General features: G+C 36.1%; 1 protein-coding gene across 4 annotated transcripts in view; it reads left to right on the forward strand.

The window, feature by feature from the left end:
- Positions 1-22,323, forward strand: part of RB1CC1 (RB1 inducible coiled-coil 1) — a 98,867-nt gene that overhangs the window by 37,697 nt on the left and 38,847 nt on the right. For all 4 annotated transcript variants that reach the window (XM_077876953.1, XM_077876955.1, XM_077876956.1 and 1 more), the window contains exons 6-8: positions 6,043-6,245; positions 7,570-7,996; positions 13,387-13,557. In XM_077876953.1, coding sequence (XP_077733079.1) covers positions 6,043-6,245; positions 7,570-7,996; positions 13,387-13,557 — 801 coding nt within the window. The remainder of the gene's footprint in view (positions 1-6,042; positions 6,246-7,569; positions 7,997-13,386; positions 13,558-22,323) is intronic.

The raw sequence follows: 22,323 nt of genomic DNA on the forward strand, positions 1-22,323 counted from the left end.
CCTTGTTAATGTTCCGCATTCTCACTGGTATGAGGTGGTATCTCATTGTGGTTTTGATTTGTATTTCCATGATGGCCAGTGATGCGGAGCATTTTCTCATGTGCTTGTTGGCCATGTCTTCCTCTGTGAGATTTCTGTTCATGTCTTTTGCCCATTTCATGATTGGATTGTTTGTTTCTTTGCTGTTGAGTTTAATAAGTTCTTTATAGATCTTGGACACTAGCCCTTTATCTGATAGGTCATTTGCAAATATCTTCTCCCATTCTGTAGGTTGTCTTTTAGTTTTGTTGACTGTTTCTTTGGCTGTGCAGAAGCTTTTTATCTTGATGAAGTCCCAGTAGCTCATTTCTGCTTTTGTTTCTCTTGCCATCATGGATGTATCTTGCAAGAAGTTGCTGTGACCTGTGTTCTCTTCTAGGATTTTGATGGATTCTTGTCTCACTTTTAGATCTTTCATCCATTTTGAGTGTATCTTTGTGTATGGTGTAAGAGAATGGTCTAGTTTCATTCTTCTGCATGTGGATGTCCAATTTTCCCAGCACCATTTATTGAAGAGACTTTTTTCCAGTGAATAGTCGAATATTAGTTGACCATAAAGTTGAGGGTCCACTTCTGGATTCTGTATTCTGTTCCATTGATCTATGTTCTGTAAAATGTATTGATCTATGTTCTGTATTCTATGATCTGTATTCTGTTCCATTGATCTATGACCACAGCTTTGTAGTACAACCTGAAATCTGGCATTGTGATACCCCCAGCTCTGGTTTTCTTTTTTAATATTCCCCTGGCTATTCGGGGTCTTTTCTGATTCCACACAAATCTTAAGAAGATTTGTTCCAACTCTCTGAAGAAAGTTCGGGGTATTTGGTAGGGATTGCATTAAACGTGTAAATTGCCCTGGGTAGCATTGACATTTTCACAATATTAATTCTGCCAATCCATGAGCATGGAATATTGTTCCATTTTTTTGTGTCTTCCTCAGTTTCTTTCAGAAGTGTTCTGTAGTTTTCAGGGTATAGATCTTTTACTTCTTTGGTTAGGTGTATTCTTATGTATCTTATGCTTTTGGGTGCAATTGTAAATGGGATTGACTCCTTAATTTCTCTTTCTTTGGTTTCATTGTTAGTGTAGTAATGCCCCTTATTTCCGGGCATTGATTTTGTATTTTGTAGTCTGCCACACTGCTGAATTGCTGTATGAGTTCTAGCAATCTTGGGGTGGAGGCTTTTGGGTTTTCTCTGTACAGAATCATGTCATCTGCGAAGAGGGAGAGTTTGACTTCTTTGCCAGTTTGAATGCCTTTGATTTCTTTTGGTTACCTGATTGCTGAGGCTAGGACTTCTAGTACTATGTTGAATAGCAGTGGTGAGAGTGGACATCCCTGTCATGTTCCTGATCTTAGGGGAAAGGCTCCCATTGTTTCTCCATTGAGAATGATATTTGCTGTGGGCTTTTCGTAGATGGCTTTTAAGATGTTGAGGAATGTTCCCTCTATCCCTACACTCTGAAGAGTTTTGATCAGGAATAGATGCTGTATTTTGTCAAATGCTTTCTCTGCATCTATTGAGAAGATCATATGGTTCTTGTTTTTTCTCTTTTTGATATGATCAATCACATTGAATGCTTTACGAGTGTTCAACCAGCCTTGCATCCCGGGGATAAATCCCACTTGGTCATGGTGAATAATCTTCTTAATGTATTGTTGGATCCTATTGGCTAGTATCTTGTTGAGAATTCTTGCATCCGTGTTCATCAGGGATATTGGTCTATAATTCTCCTTTTTGGTAGGGTTTTTGTATGGTTTTGGAATTAAGGTGATCCTGGCCTCATAGAACGAATTTGGAAGCACTCCATCTCTTTCTGTCTTTCCAAACAGCTTTAGTAGAATAGGTATGGTTTCTTCTTTAAACGTTTGATAGAATACCCCTGGGAAGCCATCTGGCCCTGGACTTTTGTGTTTGGGGAGGTTTTTGATGACTGCTTCAATTTCCTCCCTAGTTATTGGCTTGTTCAGGTTTTCTGTTTCTTCCTGTTCCAGTTTGTTAGTTTGTAGTTTTCCAGAAATGCATCCATTTCTTCTAGATTGCCTAATTTATTGGCTTATAGCTGCTCATAATAAGTTTTTTAAGTTGTTTGTATTTCCTTAGTATTGGTGGTGATCTTCTTTCTCATTCATGATTTTATTAATTTGAGTCTTTATTCTCTTTTCTTTAATAAGGCTGGCTAATGGTTTATCTATCTTATTAATTCTTTGAAAGAACCAACTCCTGGTTTTGCTGATCTTTTGCACAGTTTTCTGGTCTCTATTTCATTGAGTTCTGCTCGAATCTTTATTAATTCTCTTGTTCTTTTGGGTGTAGGATCTGTTTGCTGTTTTTTCTCTAGCTCCTTTAGGTGCAAGGTTAGCTTTTGTATTTGAATTCTTTCCAGTTTCTGGATGGATGCTTGTATTGCGATGTATTTCCCCCTCAGGACTGCTTTTGCTGTATCCCAAAGATTTTGAATGGTTGTATCTTCATTCTCATTAATTTCCATGAATCTTTTTAATTCTTCCCTAATTTCCTGGTTGACCCTTTCATTTTTTAGCAGGTTGGTCCTTAACCTCCACATGTTTGAAATCCTTCCAAACTTCTTCTTGTGATTTAGTTCTAATTTCAAAGCATTGTGGTCTGAAAATATGCAGGGGGACGATCCCAATCTTTTGGTATTGGTTAAGACCTGATTTGTGACCCAGTATGTGGTCTAATTCTGGAGAAAGTTCCATGTGCGCTTGAGAAGAATGTGTATTCAGTTGAGTTTGGATGTAAAGTTCTGTAAATATCTGTGAAATCCATCTGGTCCAGTGTATCATTTAAAGCTCTTGTTTCTTTGGAGATGTGTGCTTAGAATATCTGTCAATTGTAGAAAGCGCTGTATTCAAGTCACCAAGTATAAGTATTATTATCTAAGTATGTCTTTGTTATTAATTGATATATTTGGCAGCTCCCACATTCGGGGCATAAATATTGATGATTGTTAGTTCCACTTGTTGGATAGATCCTTTAAATATGATATAATGTCCCTCTTCATCTCTTACTACAGTTATTGGGATAAACTTTAATTTATCTATATGGGATTGCTACCCCGGCTGTCTTTTGAGGACCATTTGAATGGTACATGGTTCTCCAACCTTTTATTTTCAGGCTGTAGGTGTCCTTACCTCTAAAATGAGTCTCTTGTAGACAGCAAATAGATGGGTCTTGCTTTTTTATCCAGTCTGAAACCCTGCACCTTTTGATGGGGTCATTAACCCCATTCATGTTCAGAATTACTATTGAAAGATATGAATTTATTGTCATCATGATCCCTATTCAGTCCCTGTTTTTGTGGATTGTTTCCTTGGACTTCCTCTTTCTTTTACAGAGTCCCCCTTAATATTTCTTGCAGATCTTGTTTGGTGGTCACATATTCTTTCAGTTTCTGCCTATTTTGGAAGCTCTTTATCTCTCCTTCTATTCTGAATGAGAGCCTTGCTGGATAAAGTATTCTTGGCTGCAGATTCTTCTCAGTTAGGACCCTGAATATATCCTGCCAGCCCTTTCTGGCCTGCCAGGTCTCTGTGGAGAGGTCTGCTGTTAACCTAATACTTCTCCCTGTAAAAGTCAGGGATCTCTTGTCTCTTCCTGCTTTAAGGATCTTCTGTTTATCTTTGGAATTTGCAAGCTTCACTATTAAATGTCGATGTGTTGAGCGGTTTTTATTGAATATGGGGGGGGATCTCTACATCTCCTGGATCTGAGTGCCTGTTTCCCTTCCCATGTTAGGGAATTTCTCTGCTATGATTTTTTCAAATACACGTTCTGGACCTCTGTCCCTTTCGGCGCCCTCTGGAACCCCATTAAACATAGATTTTTTTCCTTCTGAGGCTGTCATTTCCCTTAACCTTTCCTTGTGGTCTTTCAGGTGTTTTTCTCTTTTGTCCTCAGCTTCCTTCCTTGCCATACAGTTGTCTTCTATGTTACTCACTCTTTCTTCTACCTCATTAACCCTCATCGTTAGGACCTCCAGTTTTGATTGCATCCCATTTAATTGATTTTTAATTGCAGCCTGATTAGATCTAAATTCTGTAGTCATGAAGTCTCTTGAATCCTTTATGCTTTTTTGTAGAGCCACCAGTAGCTTTATAATTGTGCTTCTGAATTGGCTTTCTGACACTGAATTGTAATCCAAATTCTGTAACTCTGTGGCAGAGAGTACTGTTTCTGATTCCTTTTGTGGCGAGTTCTTCTTTCTAGTCATTTTGCTCAGTGCAGGGCCAAAAAAAGTTGTACTGGAAACGAGAAAAAGAGAAATAAAAGTGGGAGGGGGTGGGCGACAAGCAAAACAAAAAAAAGGGGAGTATCCTCTGATTCTATATACTGTGAATCCCTTGACTTCCCCTGGTACTTTCAGTGCTGCTTGCTGAATAAATTGCTTTCCCCTGTCCTTCCAGGTGGTCTTCTGGGGGAGGGGCCTGCTGTGCTGATTCTCAGGTGTGTGCACCTGGGGGAGCTGCCCAGCCCCCTGCCAGGTGCACGGCTCAGTGGGAGCTTTTTATCCTGTGAGTCCCCTGCTCAGTCCCAGGTACAGGATGACCCCAGGGGGAACAACAAAAGTGGTGGCGGCCAGCTCTTCATCCCTAGAGTCAGCTCCCGCAGTAACTACGGTAGCTCCGTCTTTAGGGGGCCTGTAGCTCGGGGGGGGGGGGGGGGGGGTGGGCCTGGAGGCTGGAGCATCCTTGCTGCCCTGTGTTCTCCTGGCTTCCGTCTGTCTCAGGGAGAGCACTGGATGTTGGGCTGTGTTCCCCCAGCACCCTGGGCTCTGGGGCCTGCACCACGCTCCCAGGGGCGCGCAGCCGCCTCCATGCAGAGCCACCACCTGAGCTGCTCCTGGGGCCGCGCAGCCGCCTCTGCGCGGAGCCGCCATCCGAGCTGCTCCCGAGGCCCCGCCAGGCACGCACCAGCCCTTTAGGGAGCTCAGCCGCGGTGTGTGGGGTGCTCTCCCCCGGGGTGCAGGTCCTCTGTTAGTGCCCCTGGGAGCCTGGGGGCATCACTGCCCCTCCTGGGATCCTGCCTGGAGCCTGCTGTGGGATTCGATCCCAGGACTCGAGGATCATGCCCTGAGCCAAAGGCAGAGCTCAACCACTGCGCCACCCAGGCATCCCTCATCTACCCCTTTTGTAAAAACAAAAACAAAAAACCTTACATTTAGGTCTGTAGGGTCACCTATAACTGATTTGTCATATAGTAGTAGTAAATGTAGAAAATTCATTTTATGAATCTAGCTTACCTTTTAAATTTGCTGTGTATTGATCTTTTCCTATTTTTATAAATATATCTTTTTCATCTTAAATATCTAATGTTAGATAAATTCTGTTGTATAGATGCACATAATTTCTTGATAGACTTTTTTTTTATAGTTGAAGTAAAGAACCTTTAAGGGCACCTTGGTGGCTCAGTGGTTGAGTGTCTGCCTTTGACTCAGGGTATGATCCCGGGCTTCTGGGGGCGAGTCCTGCATTAGGCTCCCCTCAGGGAGCCTGCTTCTCCTTCTGTCTATGTCTCTGCCTCTCTCTGTCTCTTATGAATAAATAAATAAAATCTTAAGAAAAAAAAGAACCTTTTAGTATTTTTGCTTATTTGCTTAAGCTTTTATTGGGTAAATTTCTACAAGGTGAATCATGCTGCCAAACAATAGACACCATTTTACTTTAGATAGTTATTGCTGAACTGCCGTCTATAGGTATTCCACCAATATATATTTCCAGCAGTATTGAGTTAGAAGTTCTTCTTCCTTAGTGTCATAACAACAAGCAGAACCACTTAAGATAAACTGAAACATTCCCTTGTCGGTGCTTTGTTTAAAATATTCCCTTGTCAGTGCTTTGTTGAAAATATATTTAGGCTATGTTCATACATACAGGTAATATATATATATATATATATATATATATATATATATATATGCAAACATGTGCATACAAACATTACCTTCTTTTACTGTGTTTCTTCACTTTCAATATAGGAAATGTATGAAGTTGCCAAGAAACTTTGCTCTTTCTGTGAAGGTCTGGTCCATGATGAACATCTTCAACACCAAGGCTGGGCTGCAATCATGGCCAATCTGGAGGACTGTTCAAATTCATACCAAAAACTACTTTTCAAGTTTGAAAGTATTTATTCAAATTATCTGCAATCCATAGAAGACATCAAGTTAAAACTTACTCAGTATGTTTGCTTTTAAAATGGATAAGATGTTTGTTTAAAATACTTTTGCAATTTATCAGTTGTTTAGTAAATGTGATTTCATTTCTAATTGTTATAATTCTTCACTTTTTGAGACTTTTATGATGACTTTTATAGACTCTAAAATTTTTTAATTATGGTCAGTTTTATTTACATCCTATTTATGGATCTCCCACATTTCTTTTTCTTATCTTGTTTTATGTAAAGGGCTCAAAATTCTTCTAAATCATTTACAAACTCAAGAGTCTTTGCCTCCTTCTTGCCCTGCTATCAACTTCACAATAAAGGCAAAATATAAATATAACACATCTGACAGAAATGGAAATTTTTTCAATATTCATCAATCAAGGAAATTTTTATTTTCCTTTTTAAATATTGCTCTAGGATATAGGCTTGCTAAGATGGAAAGAAGCCATTTTGATGGCTTTCTGGTTCTATGCAAATAAGCACATCTGATAGTCAGTGGTTGTTTTTTAAAAGAGCTACAATGAATCTAAAAATATAGTAATGATTCAGTACCAATATAGCCCTCTGTTGTCTTTGTGTATGCTTTCCACATTTTACAGTCATTTTTTAGTTTTTATATTTTTTATTACTTTGACTTGGAGGGGAATAACATCATTTTAATTAAAATGAACCTTATTCAAATTTTTCTGTTTTGTAGTATGAATTAGGTTTTGGTGTTGCCAATGGAACTGATCTTGGGAAGAAAGGGAATGATTATTTGAGACTAGAAAGAGTATACAACAACATTTTCAAGTAACAATTATTTGGGAAGTTATTTTAGATATAATTTTGTGTACGAGCCTAAGCCCCTTCACAAATGTTTTTGCATAAATCAAGTCATTGATATCATCTCCCCCAGTGCCTTTTGACAACATATATCTACCTGTCTGTAGGGTGTAATGAATGTGAGAGTTACCTTAATCTTTATTAGGATTGTTAAGTTGAAAGCACAGAATAAAATTATCAAAAAATACTTGATTGGTTTAACGTCATACTTTAGGGGACTGCTTTCGTAAATCTTTTTTGTAAAGTTGAATTTTTTATATCTTAAGGTTTGATGAAAACCAAGTGTCTACTTCTTTAGTATAAGCTGGCTCCCTTTACTTGAGAGTGAAATTTCAATGTGTTAATGATAACCCTTTTCTGTCTAACTAGGTTTCTTTTAAAGAACCATAACTATATGCATTATAGTAATGGTAAATATTTATGTGTATAATAATTGAATGCTATTTCTTTCAAGATGCTAATCTCTAATTAGAGTGGTCCCATAATTTTACTGACAGATCTTTTGTGTTTTAAGTTTAGGAACTGCGGTTTCAGTAATGGCCAAGATTCCACTGTTGGAGTGCCTAACCAGACATAGTTACAGGGAATGTTTGGGAAGACTGGATTCTTTACCTGAACATGAAGGCTCAGAAAAGGCTGAAATGAAAACCTCCACTGAACTGGTGCTTTCTCCTGATATGCCTAGAGCAACTAACCAATCCTTGTTAACCTCATTTCACAAGTCAGTGGAACATATAGCCCCAGATACCACAGATGCTGAAATTGGAAAAGAAATTAGGGAATCTTGTCAAAATACTGTCCAGCAGGATGAAACTTCAGTAGATGCTAAAGACGGTGATCTGCCTTTTTTTAATGTTTCTTTGTTAGACTGGATAAATGTTCAAGATAGACCTAATGATGTGGAATCGTTGGTCAGGAAATGCTTTGATTCCATGAGCAGAGTAAGTCATGTCAATTTAATATTTCTTATGTCATTTCAACTGTTATTTATACTAAATATTTTATAAACTTGAGAATGGTAATATTATTATAGTGGAAATAATGAGCCTTGGTGTAAGACTTCAAAACCAAGGATTATGTAAAATCATCTTGTAAAAGCCTTGGACAGATTAAATCTTTTCCTTTGTAACCTTATTTATGAATTAATAGTAAATTTGTGAAGACTCTTAGAGGTCATATATGTAAAATTTCTACTGCACTGCAGAACCTTGAAGTGCCTACTCAAATGGTGTAGATTTTGGTGATAGCACTTTGAAATAAATATGTTTTTTTTCTGAACTTGTAACGTATGTAGATATGCTAATATCTCCTATCCTCTAATTTGTTCTTACAGTTAGGCTCTTTCATCTGTTAAGTAAAACTTGTGCAGTCTTAATGTTTTCATTCTTGTGCCTTAAATACATAGCACTCTCTAAATATAAGTAAATAGGTAAATAGAAATGGCCACCTCTAGCCTACCATATTTTTAAAAGTTAACTTAATAATGGATCAGATGTTCACATTTACAAATTCTATAGAACTTGGAAGGTCTTTTGGAAAATATTAAAGAATTTTGTTTTTTACAAAATTAAAAATATTAAAAATATTTTTTTAGCAGCGAGAATGATTTATGGTCAGTGAAATATACAGGTTCTTGAGCGGTTAGGTCACGAAGTAATGACCACCCAAAGGAAGATACTGAACACTTTCATCTCCCTGAAAATCTGGTGTGCATCTTTCTAATCACCATTCCTTCTAAAAGGAACTTCTTCCTTTTAAAAGAAGTTTTAAATACTTTATCTGCCTGAGATATTTTAAAATTCAAAATTTCAATATTGTGGTCTGGGTTGTATTTTGTAAATTATAGTGAGCTTGTATTTTAGATTAATAAGTTCTTCCCCAAATATACTAGGAAAACATTTAGGTCTGGGGAGTAAATATCTCTTAAAATACGATCCAGGGGTCCCTGGATGGCTCAGTTGATTAAGCCGACTCTTGATTTCACCTCAGGTCACAATTTCAGAGTCCTGGGATCAAGCCTTGTGTTAGGCTCCATGGTCAGTGGGGAGTCTGCACGGGATTCCTCTCTCCTTCTCCCCGCCCCCCCTTACCCCACGTCAAGGAGGAGCTTCCGCTCTCTCTCTAAAATAAGTAGATCTTTAAAAAAAAAATAACATGATCCGTAAGCTGCTAGAAAATCTTTGAAGTCAAAGTTGATGGGACACATATTTCACTTACACAGAGATAAGATAATATTTTGAAGTTTGCTGTTGTCTAAAGATGATGGGCAGGATAGTTCATCTTTTTTTAAAGGGCACTCCATTGGAAAAGAGACTTGATCTTTGAATACTGAGGAAGGCAGTGCATTGTTTGGGATGCCTGGAAATAACACATACCTTTCAAAATGGAAAACTTAAATAAATCCTAGGTTTCTTCTTATTCTTTAAATTTCTACTTACTTCCTTGATGAAATCCTTTAAAGGAGGCATTTCTTTTTGGCCATTTATTTGTCATTAAAGACAGCTTCAATAAAGACATTTGCCAGGGCATGGGAGTGTGTAATATATTATGCAAAGATTGCTACCTAAAAGGATTGAAAACTAGTGTTCCTATTTAAATTGTTGACATGTTAGTAGCCTAAAACTTATAACCTATGATTGTGGAAAGTCAAGCACATGATTGTAAATAGAATAATTGAGGTATATATATGTGTGTGTGTGTGTGTGTGTGTGTATTTCTGCATGAGTTAGAGAATAGGGCTGTAGACTGAGGAGAACCCCCTTTTAAAAGAACTGTAAGTTGGCTTTCCATTTGCATGTTTAAGTGAAATCCAGCACAGCCATATAATTTTTATTCACTTTTCATGACAAGAGAAAATAAACAATGATTCTTCTCTGGCTTAATGAAATTCCACAGGAATTTATATCTACAGAAAACGGAAGTTAGCTATAGTATTATTACTAAGGTGTCACATTACTGACCTAAGTTAATGTTTACTTTCATAGTGTATACCAAGGGTCTTTGTGATACATTACATGACCATTATATTTTGAAAGCATAATATAAATTTTTATTTGGTTATAGTCACTTGATATAAAATGAGGTAGCATAGTTTAAAATACTGTCTGTAATACAGCACTCTTAAGTTGTGCGTGTCAGCTTAAAAACTTGTGAAAAGGAATGATAATACATTCTGAAGAACTTATATATTTCTGCCTATATATTACAGTGTAGGATGTTACAGTAATACGATACACTGCATAATAAACAGTACTTTGTCATGATTTTTTATTAGATTAATATTTTTCTCCTCTTGGTAGTTTTATATATTTATTCTTAATACCACTATAGCATTTCTAAAGATAGAATAAACTGAGTATGGAACTTCTCATCAGAGATGCCTTCCATTTATCTCATGTGTATTACATAGTTACATATAACTCACCTGCTTGATTATCTGATAGTAGTAGTGTGCTATTTGCCAGTGAATTTTAAAATGCTCCAAGGTTTGATTTTCTGTTAAAAAATCCTGTTTAAAGCCATCATTTTTACATAGTAATCCCAGTTTCAGCATCTTTGTAACATGTATTTCCAATTGCCATAATCTAAGATCTTTTTCAAAAAACTAGTCAAGACATAGGTATTATGGAACTTGCGTAAGATTGGGCAACATAAGGGCTCATATCCTAGCACTGCCATTCATTTATTATCTGTATCACCATCCATCTATCATTTGAATATTCTGTTTCATAATACTTGGGTAGATTGGTGGCTTTTTCATGACCTTTTCTCTCCTATACTGAGAAAAATTTAGAATTGTTCCTACATTTTTGTGTATTCACATATTTTCTTGGGTTGTAGTATATTCATAATTAGAATGAGTCTTGGATATTCTGGTTCAGATTATACTATAAAAGGCAAACTTTCGGGCAGCCCCAGGTGGCTCAGTGGTTTAGCGCCACCTTCAGCCCAGGGTGTGATCCTGGAGTCCCGGGATTAAGTCCCACATCAGGCTCCCTGCATGGAGCCTGCTTCTCCCTCTGCCTGTGTCTCTCTGCCTCTCTCTCTCTCATGAATAAATAAATAAAAAATCTTAAAAAAAAATAGAAAAGGAAAACATTCATATATCTGACATTGGAAATTGGTAATTGGAAATATGTGCATTTAGCTCATTTCTAAGCTGTCCAGATTAATACCAGCATAATTTATTGAATCTTGTTTTAGTGTTTTGTTCAGGATTCTTGTGATCTTATAGAATTACTGTTGTTTGCTCTGTGCAGTGGGTGTGGATTTAGAGGTGGGATGGAAAGAATGGAAAGGGTAAGAAAATTTTCAGTTTCTTCTAAGATGACAGTAACATTAATCTTTGTAAATATCAATGGAAAAACCCAAGAGTAAAAAAGTAGCATAGCACTGTGTTCAGTTACTAAAAATTTCCTAAATAATTAATAGAAATCTGTGGTTTGAAATATGTATTTAAAAAAAATTCTCCAGTGACTCTTTGGAAATTTTAATTTTTATTACTTGGAGGCAAATAAAATATTAATTAGAATCAGCTTTTAGGAAGTCAGGTTATATAACCTGTACTCAGGTGATTCACAAAATAGTCTTCCACGTTGTCAGTGTTGTTGTATTATACTTTCAATGAATTATGAAATACAAACTATCATAATCAGGAGCCCTGGTTTTGGGTTTGTTTTTTCTTCTTTAAATCATTGCCATGTGAAGTCCATGTGTAGTTATAATTCTGCATGAGCTAAAAATTTGAATCTGTTTTAATCCTCATTCCTAGCCCTTTATCACCTTAGTGATTTAAAGCCAATCTTGGTTTGTACAGTACTTTGGACCAGAAATGTGTGCAGATTGAACTCAGTTACCATGAAGTTAAGAAAAGTGAGAAAATGTTAACATACGTATGGTTTTTGTTAGTATTGGGCTACCGCTGCCAGTATTTAAGTAGCAGCTCTGTTAGCTTTTTTGTAGTGATGCAAATGTGCAGCCTCTTATTAATTAAATTGGACTATGGATAACAATAAAGTAGTAGTTCAGTTTTAATGGCTTTTGTATGTTCTTTGTGTACCAAACACTGTCCATTAAATATTGTACGGTCCTTTGATTGTAGAGATAAGGGAGGGCATCAAGAAGGAGGCAGTATTTGACTAGGACCCTTACATAGAGACAGAGATGGCCTTTCAAACACCTAGGTAGAATGATCAGTTTGAAGAAAGATTAGAGCTAGAGAAATACAGGGTTTGTCTGGATGTAATGGGCAATTCAGTTTGAAAAGAGGATAGGTTTGGAAAAATTTACTAGTATCCAGTCACTGGAGGCTGTACTGTATGCTGTGTTTTTTAGATGTCATAGTGGGCAGACGAAAGCCATTTAGGGATCTCAACAGGAGACAACTGTAATGAGTTAATAGTAGAAGATAACAGGTTGATACTCCTGTGGAGGTATAAAGAAGTGATCAGAAACACAAGCTGAAAATCTGTGAGGAGGATCAGGGATTACAAAAGGGTTGGGATTGCATAGAAATTATGCTTATGCTGAAATCATATAAGAAATAGTACAAATGGGCTAAGCACAAAGTCCTTCTGAATTATCTGTATTCATGGATTAGACAGGAAAAGGAGCCAAAGAAGGGTACTGTGGAGGAATCCGTGAGGTAATGCCCCAAAGCTTCCAGTGTTTGTGAGAGGTTGTCTTCAATGTATACGAACTTCAAGTGAAAGGAGGTTGGTTATAGGTGATCTTCGGCAGAGTGGTTTTTGTGGAGACTGCATGCAAAAACACTGCCAATGTATTCTTTCAAGGAAAGGGGAAGAGTGTTGAGACAAATTTGTTAGGTTCCATGATTTCCAGAAAATTTGTGGAAGTAAGCCAGGGAATAGGAGAGATTGAAGAGTAAGAAAGTTGGGTTGATCAAGCAAATTCCTTTAGGAGATAGAGACTGAAAATAAAGATACCTCCAGGAAGGAAGGAACTTGACCTTGTTTTGAGGGAAATTAGAGTTTTAAGACAATGACCAAAGAACGTGTTTTAACTCTGCTTTACTTTATAAGACCTTAAAGATAACATTTTCTCTGTGACACGGAAGATTGATTAAATTGTGGCATTGATCGGAAGATTATAGTTCCTGGCACTGTATTCCTAATTATGGATTCTGATATAATCAGTAATTTTTTATTAACATAACTATCCTCCCAGTTTTGTGGAAGTATAACTTAGACTTCCTGTACTTTTACTTTTCTATGTTTTTCATTTTCTTTCCTCTGAAGCTGTGTATCAAAATAGTGAGAAATATATTAACTATTTGCTAAAAACTTCATTCATATGTTTTGTTGTCATTTAGCTTGATCCAAGGATTATTCGACCATTTATAGCAGAGTGCCGTCAAACTATTGCCAAACTTGATAATCAGAATATGAAAGCCATTAAAGGACTTGAAGACCGGCTCTATGCCCTGGACCAGATGATTGCTAGCTGCAGCCGACTAGTGAATGAACAGAAGGAACTTGCTCAGGTGCTCATTTCAAACTTCTCTCAGAAAAAGCAATTCATAGTTTCTTTATACCAATATTTTATATGTAATATCAGTTTGTTGTACACCATCATTTTACCTCATCCTTAATTATTGTTAATGCAATAATATTGTTTCCATGTATTTTAAGACAAGTTCTTAATGTTCATGTTTGATAAAGTGAGCTGAGGCCACTTTAGGTAGTAAGTAAAAGATAAACTGTGAAAATGCTGTGAGCAGCTGTGGAAAAAAACAGAAAGTAGTCATTGTACTAAACATTTGAGTACTTCCTGCTCTCCCCCTCAGAAAACTGAAAAAGAATTAGTGAGATTTGTTAAGGACAGGAAGAAAATACGAAATCTTAGAGATTACTAATACTTAGGTTTTTAGGTCTCATTTAATGCAGTATTCCAAGACCTCTCTTCTCAGATTTATAACCAAAAGAAAGTGATGGAGTTGCTAAGAGTGATTAGCCTACACATTTTCTGCCACGTTAGTGACTTTGTCCTCCACTCAGTCTGGCAAAACAGCAAAAGAGTTAACTTGTATAATCTTGATTGAGATGTACACTTTTCTAGTTTAACTTTCCTCTGCCAGTATTTTTCCTCTGATTGTACTCTTAACATTAGAACATACAAATCATCTTATTGGTTGCAAATGTTTTATTTTACCTGCATGGCATTACACTGTGTGTAGGTAGATAAAACGTGTATGTCCTTGCTTTATTCTTTTTAAATAAATTTAAAAATATTTATTGCATTTTTATAGTTTCCTAATTGAATTCATCTGTAATTCTCACTCTTTTTTTTTTTTTCTCCTGATTTTGGGTCTAGCCATCTTATTGTGAACTGAACCCCTTTATCCTACCCTCTTGCACTGACTGAGAATCCTAGTACCAGCACTGAGTAGATTGTTATAGTGGGTCCCTTTGTTTAGTTCCTGATCTATAGAAAGTAGTATTTCACAATTATAATGTTTCTGGTAGCTAGTTTTTTCTCTTTGTGTTAATAGAAGGCCCTTATCGGATTACGAATGTTATAGTCTACTTTTAATCTTGAGCCTCCTTGGGATTCTTGGAAGAAACTCAACATAGTCATAATATATTGTCTTTCTTAATTAATTTTGGATTGAGTTTAGCATTTTGGCAAACTGAATTATGTTGACGTGTGTGTGTATTATTCATTTGGTATATATTTCTCAAGTTTGGGCATCAAGTTTATGATGGCCTCAAAGTAAGGTGAAAAATTTTTTGATTGAAATATTTAGTCGATTTATTTAATATAATTGCTGAGTATTTGTTTTTAATTGTACTATTTCCAATTTTTCTTCCAATCATATCTCTTTTTACTTTTCCCCTTTGGATTATTTTTATCATTAAAATTAAAATTTAAAAATTGGCGTGGTTCTTGGGTAGCTCAGAGTTAAGTGTCTGACTCTTGATTTTAGCCCAGGTCATGATCTCAGGTTTTTGAGATTGAGCCCCACTTTGGACTGGACGTGGAGCCTGCTTAAGGTTATCTCCTCCTTCTGCCCACTCCCCATTACTTGCTGTCTCTTGATAAAAATTTCCTTTTTTATTTAAAAATTTATCATTAAAAATTATTTATTCAGGCACCTGGGTGGCTCACTCAGTTAAGCCTCTGCCTTCAGCTCAGGTCATGATCCCAGAGTCATAGGATCGAGCCTCACATTGGGCTTCCTGCTCAGTGGGGAGTCTGCTGCTTCCTCTCTCTCTGCTAACCCCCCTACTTGTGCTCTCTCTCTCAAATAAATAAATAAAATCGTAAAAAAAAAGAATTACTTATTATTCTGTTTTTCATATCAGCTTTTTCCCTTTTATTGTTACACATGCATCCTTCTAAGTTTGATATGCATTAAAACGATAGTATCCTTTAGTTGCAAATTTAGTTTTTGTCATTTGAAAATCTCTCTAAATCACCTTTTCTTTCTTTTTTTTTAAAGCATTTTTTAAAGATTTTATTTATTTATTAATGAGAGATACAGAGAGAGAGGCAGAGACACAGGCAGAGAGAGAGAATCAGGCTCCATGCAGGGAGCCTGATGTGGGACTCGATTCCAGGTCTCCAGGATCATGCCGTGGGCCGAAGGCAGGCGCCAAACCGCTGAGCTACCCAGGCGTCCCTAAATCACCTTTTATTTCTTAAGGATATTTTCTCTGGATATAGAATCTAGGCTGTCGGTGATTTCCTTTAACACATTGCCTTTAGTTTGGTTTTTATTTATTTTATTTATATTTATTTATTTTTTAAAGATTTATTTGTTCGTGAGAGACAGAGAGAGAGAGGCAGAAACACAGGCAGAAGGAGAAGCATCCCAGATAGGATCCTGCCCTGAGCCGAAGGCAGACATTCAGCTGCTGAGCCACCCAGGCATCCCTTTGGTTTGTTTGTTTGTTTGTTTTTTAAGATTTTATTTATTTATTCATAGAGACACACACACACACACACACACACGCACACACACACACACACACACAGAGGCAGGCAGAGACCCAGGCAGAGGGAGAAGCAGGCTCTATGCAGGGAGCCCAATGCGGGACTCGATCCTGGTTCTCCAGGATCATACCCTGGGCTGCAGGCGGCGCTAAACCTCTGCACCACCGGGGCTGCCCTTTGGTTTGGTTTTTAACAGTTTTTACTATAATACAAGATGTAGTTTTCTTTGTATTTCTCCTGCATTGGGATTGTAGTACTACTGTGGCTTAATGGCATATCTTGGAAAATTCCCAGTTTCTCTTCAGATTTTGCCTTTGCCTTACTCTTTTCCTTCTCCTTCATTGATTCCAATTACATATGTATTAGACCTTTCATCTTATTCTTTTACCCTTGTTTCCTTTATTTCCCATCATTGCAGATTATTTTTTTTTTTCTAGCTGTGAATAGCTGTTATTAAAAACTCATTTATTGGGACGCCTGGGAGGCTCAGCTTTAGCTCAGGTCGTGATCTCCGGATCCGGGATTGAGTTCCGCATCGGGCTTCCTGCTAGGAGCCTGCTTCTCCCTCTGCCTATGTCTCTGCCTCTCTTCTCAATCTGTGTCTCTCATGAATAAATAAATAAATATTTAAGAAATAAAAATAAAAACTCATTTATTGATTGATAGTTTTTATTTTTTAGCTCTGCAATTTTAATTTGATTCTTTGTTTATATAGTTTCAATTTATCTAACAAGATAGTCTCATCCATCATCTCTGATCACATTAGCCATGTAGTAATTTAAAAGTCTCTGTTAAGCCTATTACTTGTGCCTGTGTGTGTGTGTGTGTGTGTGTGTGTGGCTATTCCTATAGTTTTCATTCTTGTGGTTTTGCCTTTTCGTGTGCCTAATTATTTTTTATCAGAAAGGCCAAGGAAATACAAAGCTTAACATAACACTTTTGGAGAAAATTTGTTTTCGTATGGTAAGGGCTATTACAAACTTATATCATTTTAATTCAATTTTAGGGATTTAGGTGATTGGAAATTGGTCTTCCAGTGTTTGTGATGGCCAGTCTACTTTTTGTAAACTTTACTCCATAGAATATAGCTTTTTGGGATACTAATACAAAATGTGTTCCATTGTCTTCCTTTGGTTGGCACTGATCTCCAGTTTTTTTATTTGTTAGCTCCTTGAGGATGTCAAAGGATTGCTTTTTTTTTTTTTTTTTTTTAATTCTTAGCCTTGGGCTGCTCTTCAAGAATCCACACTTGTCTCTAGAGAAAGCATTGCTGGTTGCTTAACTGGCCTCCCCAGGTTTCTTCCACATCCTAGGTCCTGGCCCTTGTCCTTCACTGCTTTCTTAGGTCTCTAGTAACAGGAATGCCACAGGAAGCTTAGTCGACATAACCATTAAATTATAGTTTACCATTACATGAGATAGCTCTGAATTCCTGATGTTTTTTTGTTGTTTCTTTGACAAAACCCTCAATAAAATGAATCAAACATAATTTATTTAACAAGACTTCTTTTGATGGTCATTTAGGTTGCTTCCAGATTTTCTTGTTACAAACATTGTTCTAATATGCCAGTACATTTCTATCTTTATGTGCATGGCCTAGTATTTCTTTAGGGACGATCACTGTAATGGAATTGCTGAATTAGGGTGTTTGTGCATTTTAAATATTAATTAGTAATGTGTAATAATATATCCTCCGTAAAGGAAAAATCTGTCAACACTCTTCTCATTAATTGAGAACAGTTTACTTTATATCAGTGTTTGCCATCTATTTCCTCTGAAATGTCATTTGCCAATTTTTTTATCCTAATGTTTCTGTAAGAATTTATTATAGTCTGGATAATCCTTTGTGTATTGTAAATAATACAGATACTATCTCTCTCTTTTTTAAGATTTTATTTATTTGACAGAGTGAGAGAGAGCACAAGTGGGGTAGAAGGAGAAGCAGGCTCCCACCGATCAGGGAGCCCAATGCGGGGCTCAATCTCAGCATCCAGGGATCATGACCTGAGCCAAAGGCAGACGCTTAACTGAATAAGCCACCCAGGCGTCCCACAGATACTATCTCTTTGTTGATAGTGTTATAAAGATTGTTATACAAATTTTAAATTTTGATCTAGTCAGATTTATTGGTCTTTTTTTTTCATATTTTATGAACTCATCATTCCTTTAAAATCTTCAGATTTCTTTATAGCTGTTTCTGTAACAGAAACAGATAATAGATAGATAATAAACAGGTAATAGATTATCTGTAAGATAATCTATTTTCTCTCCTTTGCTCTCTCAAATCTCTTAGGGTATGTGTGAGTGTGTGTGTAAGTAGATGTAATACTACTACAGTCAGGGAACTACACTGAGTGGTTTAACATTTGGTTGTAATTTTTTTTTTAATATGATGCTGTTGTTATCCTTATCTATATTCAATTCAGCAAATGGAGTTGTGTAATATGAGGATAAGTCATTTTTCTGGAAGTGTAGTTGCTGTGATGAAGGGGCTTCTGGTATTTTTTAATTTTCTTTAAAAAACAGAGCAGGGCTGACCCTTAAACTTTCTTGAAACCAAACTGAAAAAAATTTAGTAGACATGTCCTGCTCTGTTCCTGTGAAAATTTGAAGACTAATTTTTGGTGTCCTGTGATCATTGAAGCACCCTGTCTAACCATCTTCTTTCCCCCTGCTTTATTTGCAGCTTTTGCTAATGTTTTAAGCTGCGATAACTCATAGAATTTAACTTTTAGACATCATAACTGTTAAATATTCAGAATAATACTGTAAAATAGACATCAATGGAGGCCCTAAGATAAAAGTTGTCACCTGGGCTTGCCTGAGTGAATGGCTCTGAGAGAAACTGGTTATAATGTAATTCTAAATGGGCTCATGAGAGACAAACCATATCCTATTGAAGTTAGATGGTATGTGGCTGTTGGAACAACCTTTCAATCCTATATTTATGTGTTTGGCTGCCAAGAGATGTAAAGCGGCAAGGGTTTTAACTGAGACATCACTTCCACAGACAAGCTTTCTCAGATTTTGCAGTCTTAATCAGATCAGATTTATTTTCTCTTAGCATGTTGTACTTATCCTATATCATAATTACATTGAAGTGATTACTATTTTTTTAATGCGATTTCTTTAAGAATATAAGCTTCGGGGCACCTGGCTGGCTCAGTGGGAAGAGCATGTGGCTTTTGATCTTGGGGTTGTGAATTTGAGCCCCACATTGAGTGTAGAGATTAAAAACGAAAGAATATAACTCTAATCAGCAGGACTCTAGTCTCTCTTCCTCATTGCCCTATTCACAATGCCTTATCACGGTTTCTGAACTATAGTAGGTACACAGTCAATACTTCTTGAATGAGGGACACCTGGATGGCTCAGTTGGTTAAGGGTCCAGCTCTGGATTTCTGCTCAGGTCATGATGGGCACGGAGCTTGCTTAAGATTCTTTCTCCCCCTCTCTCTGTCCCCCACTCTCCCTCCCTCCCTCCCTCCCTCTCTCTTTCAAAAAAATATATATATATGTATATATATGTAGATATACATACCTACATATATACACATACACATGTATGTATATTGAAAACCTGGGTTAGTGTAGCCTTGGGTTTGTGAAATTAGACTTCTCTTTAATCTGGTTTGAATCTTTCACATTTATTATTTGCAGATATCTCATCTGTTAGTTTTGTTACAGCTAATATTTTTTCCATTGCAGATATTTTTATCAGTATTTCCTTCAGAATGTGGTGGGTGAAAGTAGATAAATTCAGATTAATTGATTTGAGGAGTTGATTTTAGATCTTACATAAATACAATTTTGTGTGGTTTCTTCTACCTACATAGCAATTAAATCTTCTAGCCGGTCTTATAGAAAAGAGAAAAGAGACGCCTTGGTCATTCAGTCTGAAGAACCTATGACTGTTAATCTCAGCTGAGGCCATGATCTTAGGGTTGTGATATGGAGCCCCGCATTAGGCTCCAGACTGAGCATGGAGCCTGCTTAAGATTCTCTCTCCCTTTTCCTCTGCTTCTCCCCCTACCCCATTTGTTCTCTCAAACTCTCTCACACACTCTCTCTCAAAAAAAAAAGAAAAGGAAAAAGGCAATGGAAGGAGATTTATTGCCTAAATATCTTCTATGATAATGACCAGTTCAGGCAGCTTTAAGAGAAAAAAAACTTTTTTTTTAACCACAACACTTCTGAGGACATTATAGACCCTTCTGCCTGGCCTGACAGAAACTTCAACCGATCTATGAAGCTACATTAACACTGGAGCCCTGAAAATTTATTCACTGTGTATCATTTTTCTAGTAATCTTCTTATCTTTAAAGATTGTCAGCAAAATAAGAAAACAACAGGGAATCTGCTTCCTAAACCAAAAGTTAACAAAATACAGCTTGAGGGGAGTTGTAAAATTTATTCACTGTGTATCATTTTTCTAGTAATCTTCTTATCTTTAAAGATTGTCAGCAAAATAAGAAAACAGGGAATCTGCTTCCTAAACCAAAGGTTAACAAAATACAGCTTGAGGGGAGTTGTAAATACTGTAGTTGTAAATATAACTAACAAGTTATATTTCTTTCAAATATAGTCATGATTATTTAATTCTTACTAGATAACCTAGTGAAATTCGGAATTAGGATATGGTATAGCTTAAGTTCTGCCTTCCCTCATCACTCAGTCAGCCATGTAATTTTCTTTTAAACTTAAACATCATGTAGCTATCAATCCTCATATTTACACATAAAAAATTAATTAATACTATGACATCAAGGAAATTTTACTTAACTTTTTAAAATTGAAGTACAGTTGACATAGTGTTAACATTAGTTTTAGGTCTACAATATAGTGACTGAACAATTCTATACATTACTCAGTGCTTACTGTGATAAATGTAATCACCATCTGTCACCATAACATTATTAAAATATTGTTGGCTATATTCCCTGTGATTTTCATTTCTATGACTTATTTTAAGAGGCTTGTACCTCTTAGGAATTTTTCTACTTAGTCTAAATATTATACTAAGAATGCCTTAACAAATAGAGAATTTATTTTATTGAAAATAGATTTATATTTTTTCTTTTAACAACATTTGCATGTATATGTTTTTCCTGTCAGAAGATTATTAGTGGTCTAGAATTTATTTTGAGGGGATTGATTATCTGGGGGTTTTTTTTTGTTTTTTGTTTTTTTGGATTCAGTAGAAAGTAGTTAAACTTGTAAGGTTTTAACACAGTTGATAAAAGCAGTAAGTTATTTTTAAAGTCAGAAAAAATATAGCCACAGTGGAGCGTATGGCATATTCAAAGGTAAGTAAGTTATAAAATTACTGTTGAAATTGTCTTATTTTCAGATAAAAAGTGATTTTGACTTTAACACACATCATTTAAATTTAAATATTTCCTTGAAATTTAGGAAGACACAAAAGCAGAAAGGAGAGAGAGGACTACCAAAAAGTTAGAAGACATGTTGTTGCTGGCCATATTAAGTTCCTAGAAAGATAATTATTTACAGTAGCAAGTATGGCAGTCAGACAGACATGCAAATCATAAAGCTTCTATAACACACTAACCGTTTAGTAAGCAGAGTAGGAAAAAGAACCTATAAATACAATAAAAATACTTAGTAATAAGCTTATCAAGATGGCTTTGTACCTTTTTTTAAGTGTTTGCTCTTGGGTTTTTTTTTTTTTTTTAATGTTTTGCACATAAAACTACCTTATTTTAAATATGGCACATCTGTCTAACTTAATTTATAGCCCAAACACCATCCCTTCTTAACAAAATGATGCAGAGTTCACCTTTGAAAACAAGTAGGTAAGGATAGCTAAGAAAAAATATAATAGCTATTTTTCCTACCAAATAATAAAAGGTATTGTAAAATTGCATATTTAAGTTGTTATTGTTCTAACAACATGAGCATATACGTACACATGTATGTGTGTATGTGTATACATACATGAGCATGTATAGACACATGTATAACATGAGCATGTATATACACATATATAAAAACATGAGCATGTATATATACATGTATGTGTATGTGTGTATGTGTATACATACATATATATAGTGGAACAAAATATAGTTCAGAAATACTGGAGAGAGGAATGATATAAATATGTATACACATACATATACATATAGAGTGGAACAAAATATAGTTCAGAAATATTGGAGAGAGGAATGACTTACTCATTTGGAGAATTGTACAAAGTACTATTGAATATCATTGGTTAGATTAAGTCCGTTATTTCATGGCTTAAAATCAGTGACCATGTTTTACTTAATGTCATGCTCTGACTGACCCATGG

The sequence above is a fragment of the Canis aureus genome, chromosome 28 (genome assembly GCF_053574225.1).
Source record: "Canis aureus isolate CA01 chromosome 28, VMU_Caureus_v.1.0, whole genome shotgun sequence".
Taxonomy (NCBI): domain Eukaryota; kingdom Metazoa; phylum Chordata; class Mammalia; order Carnivora; family Canidae; genus Canis; species Canis aureus.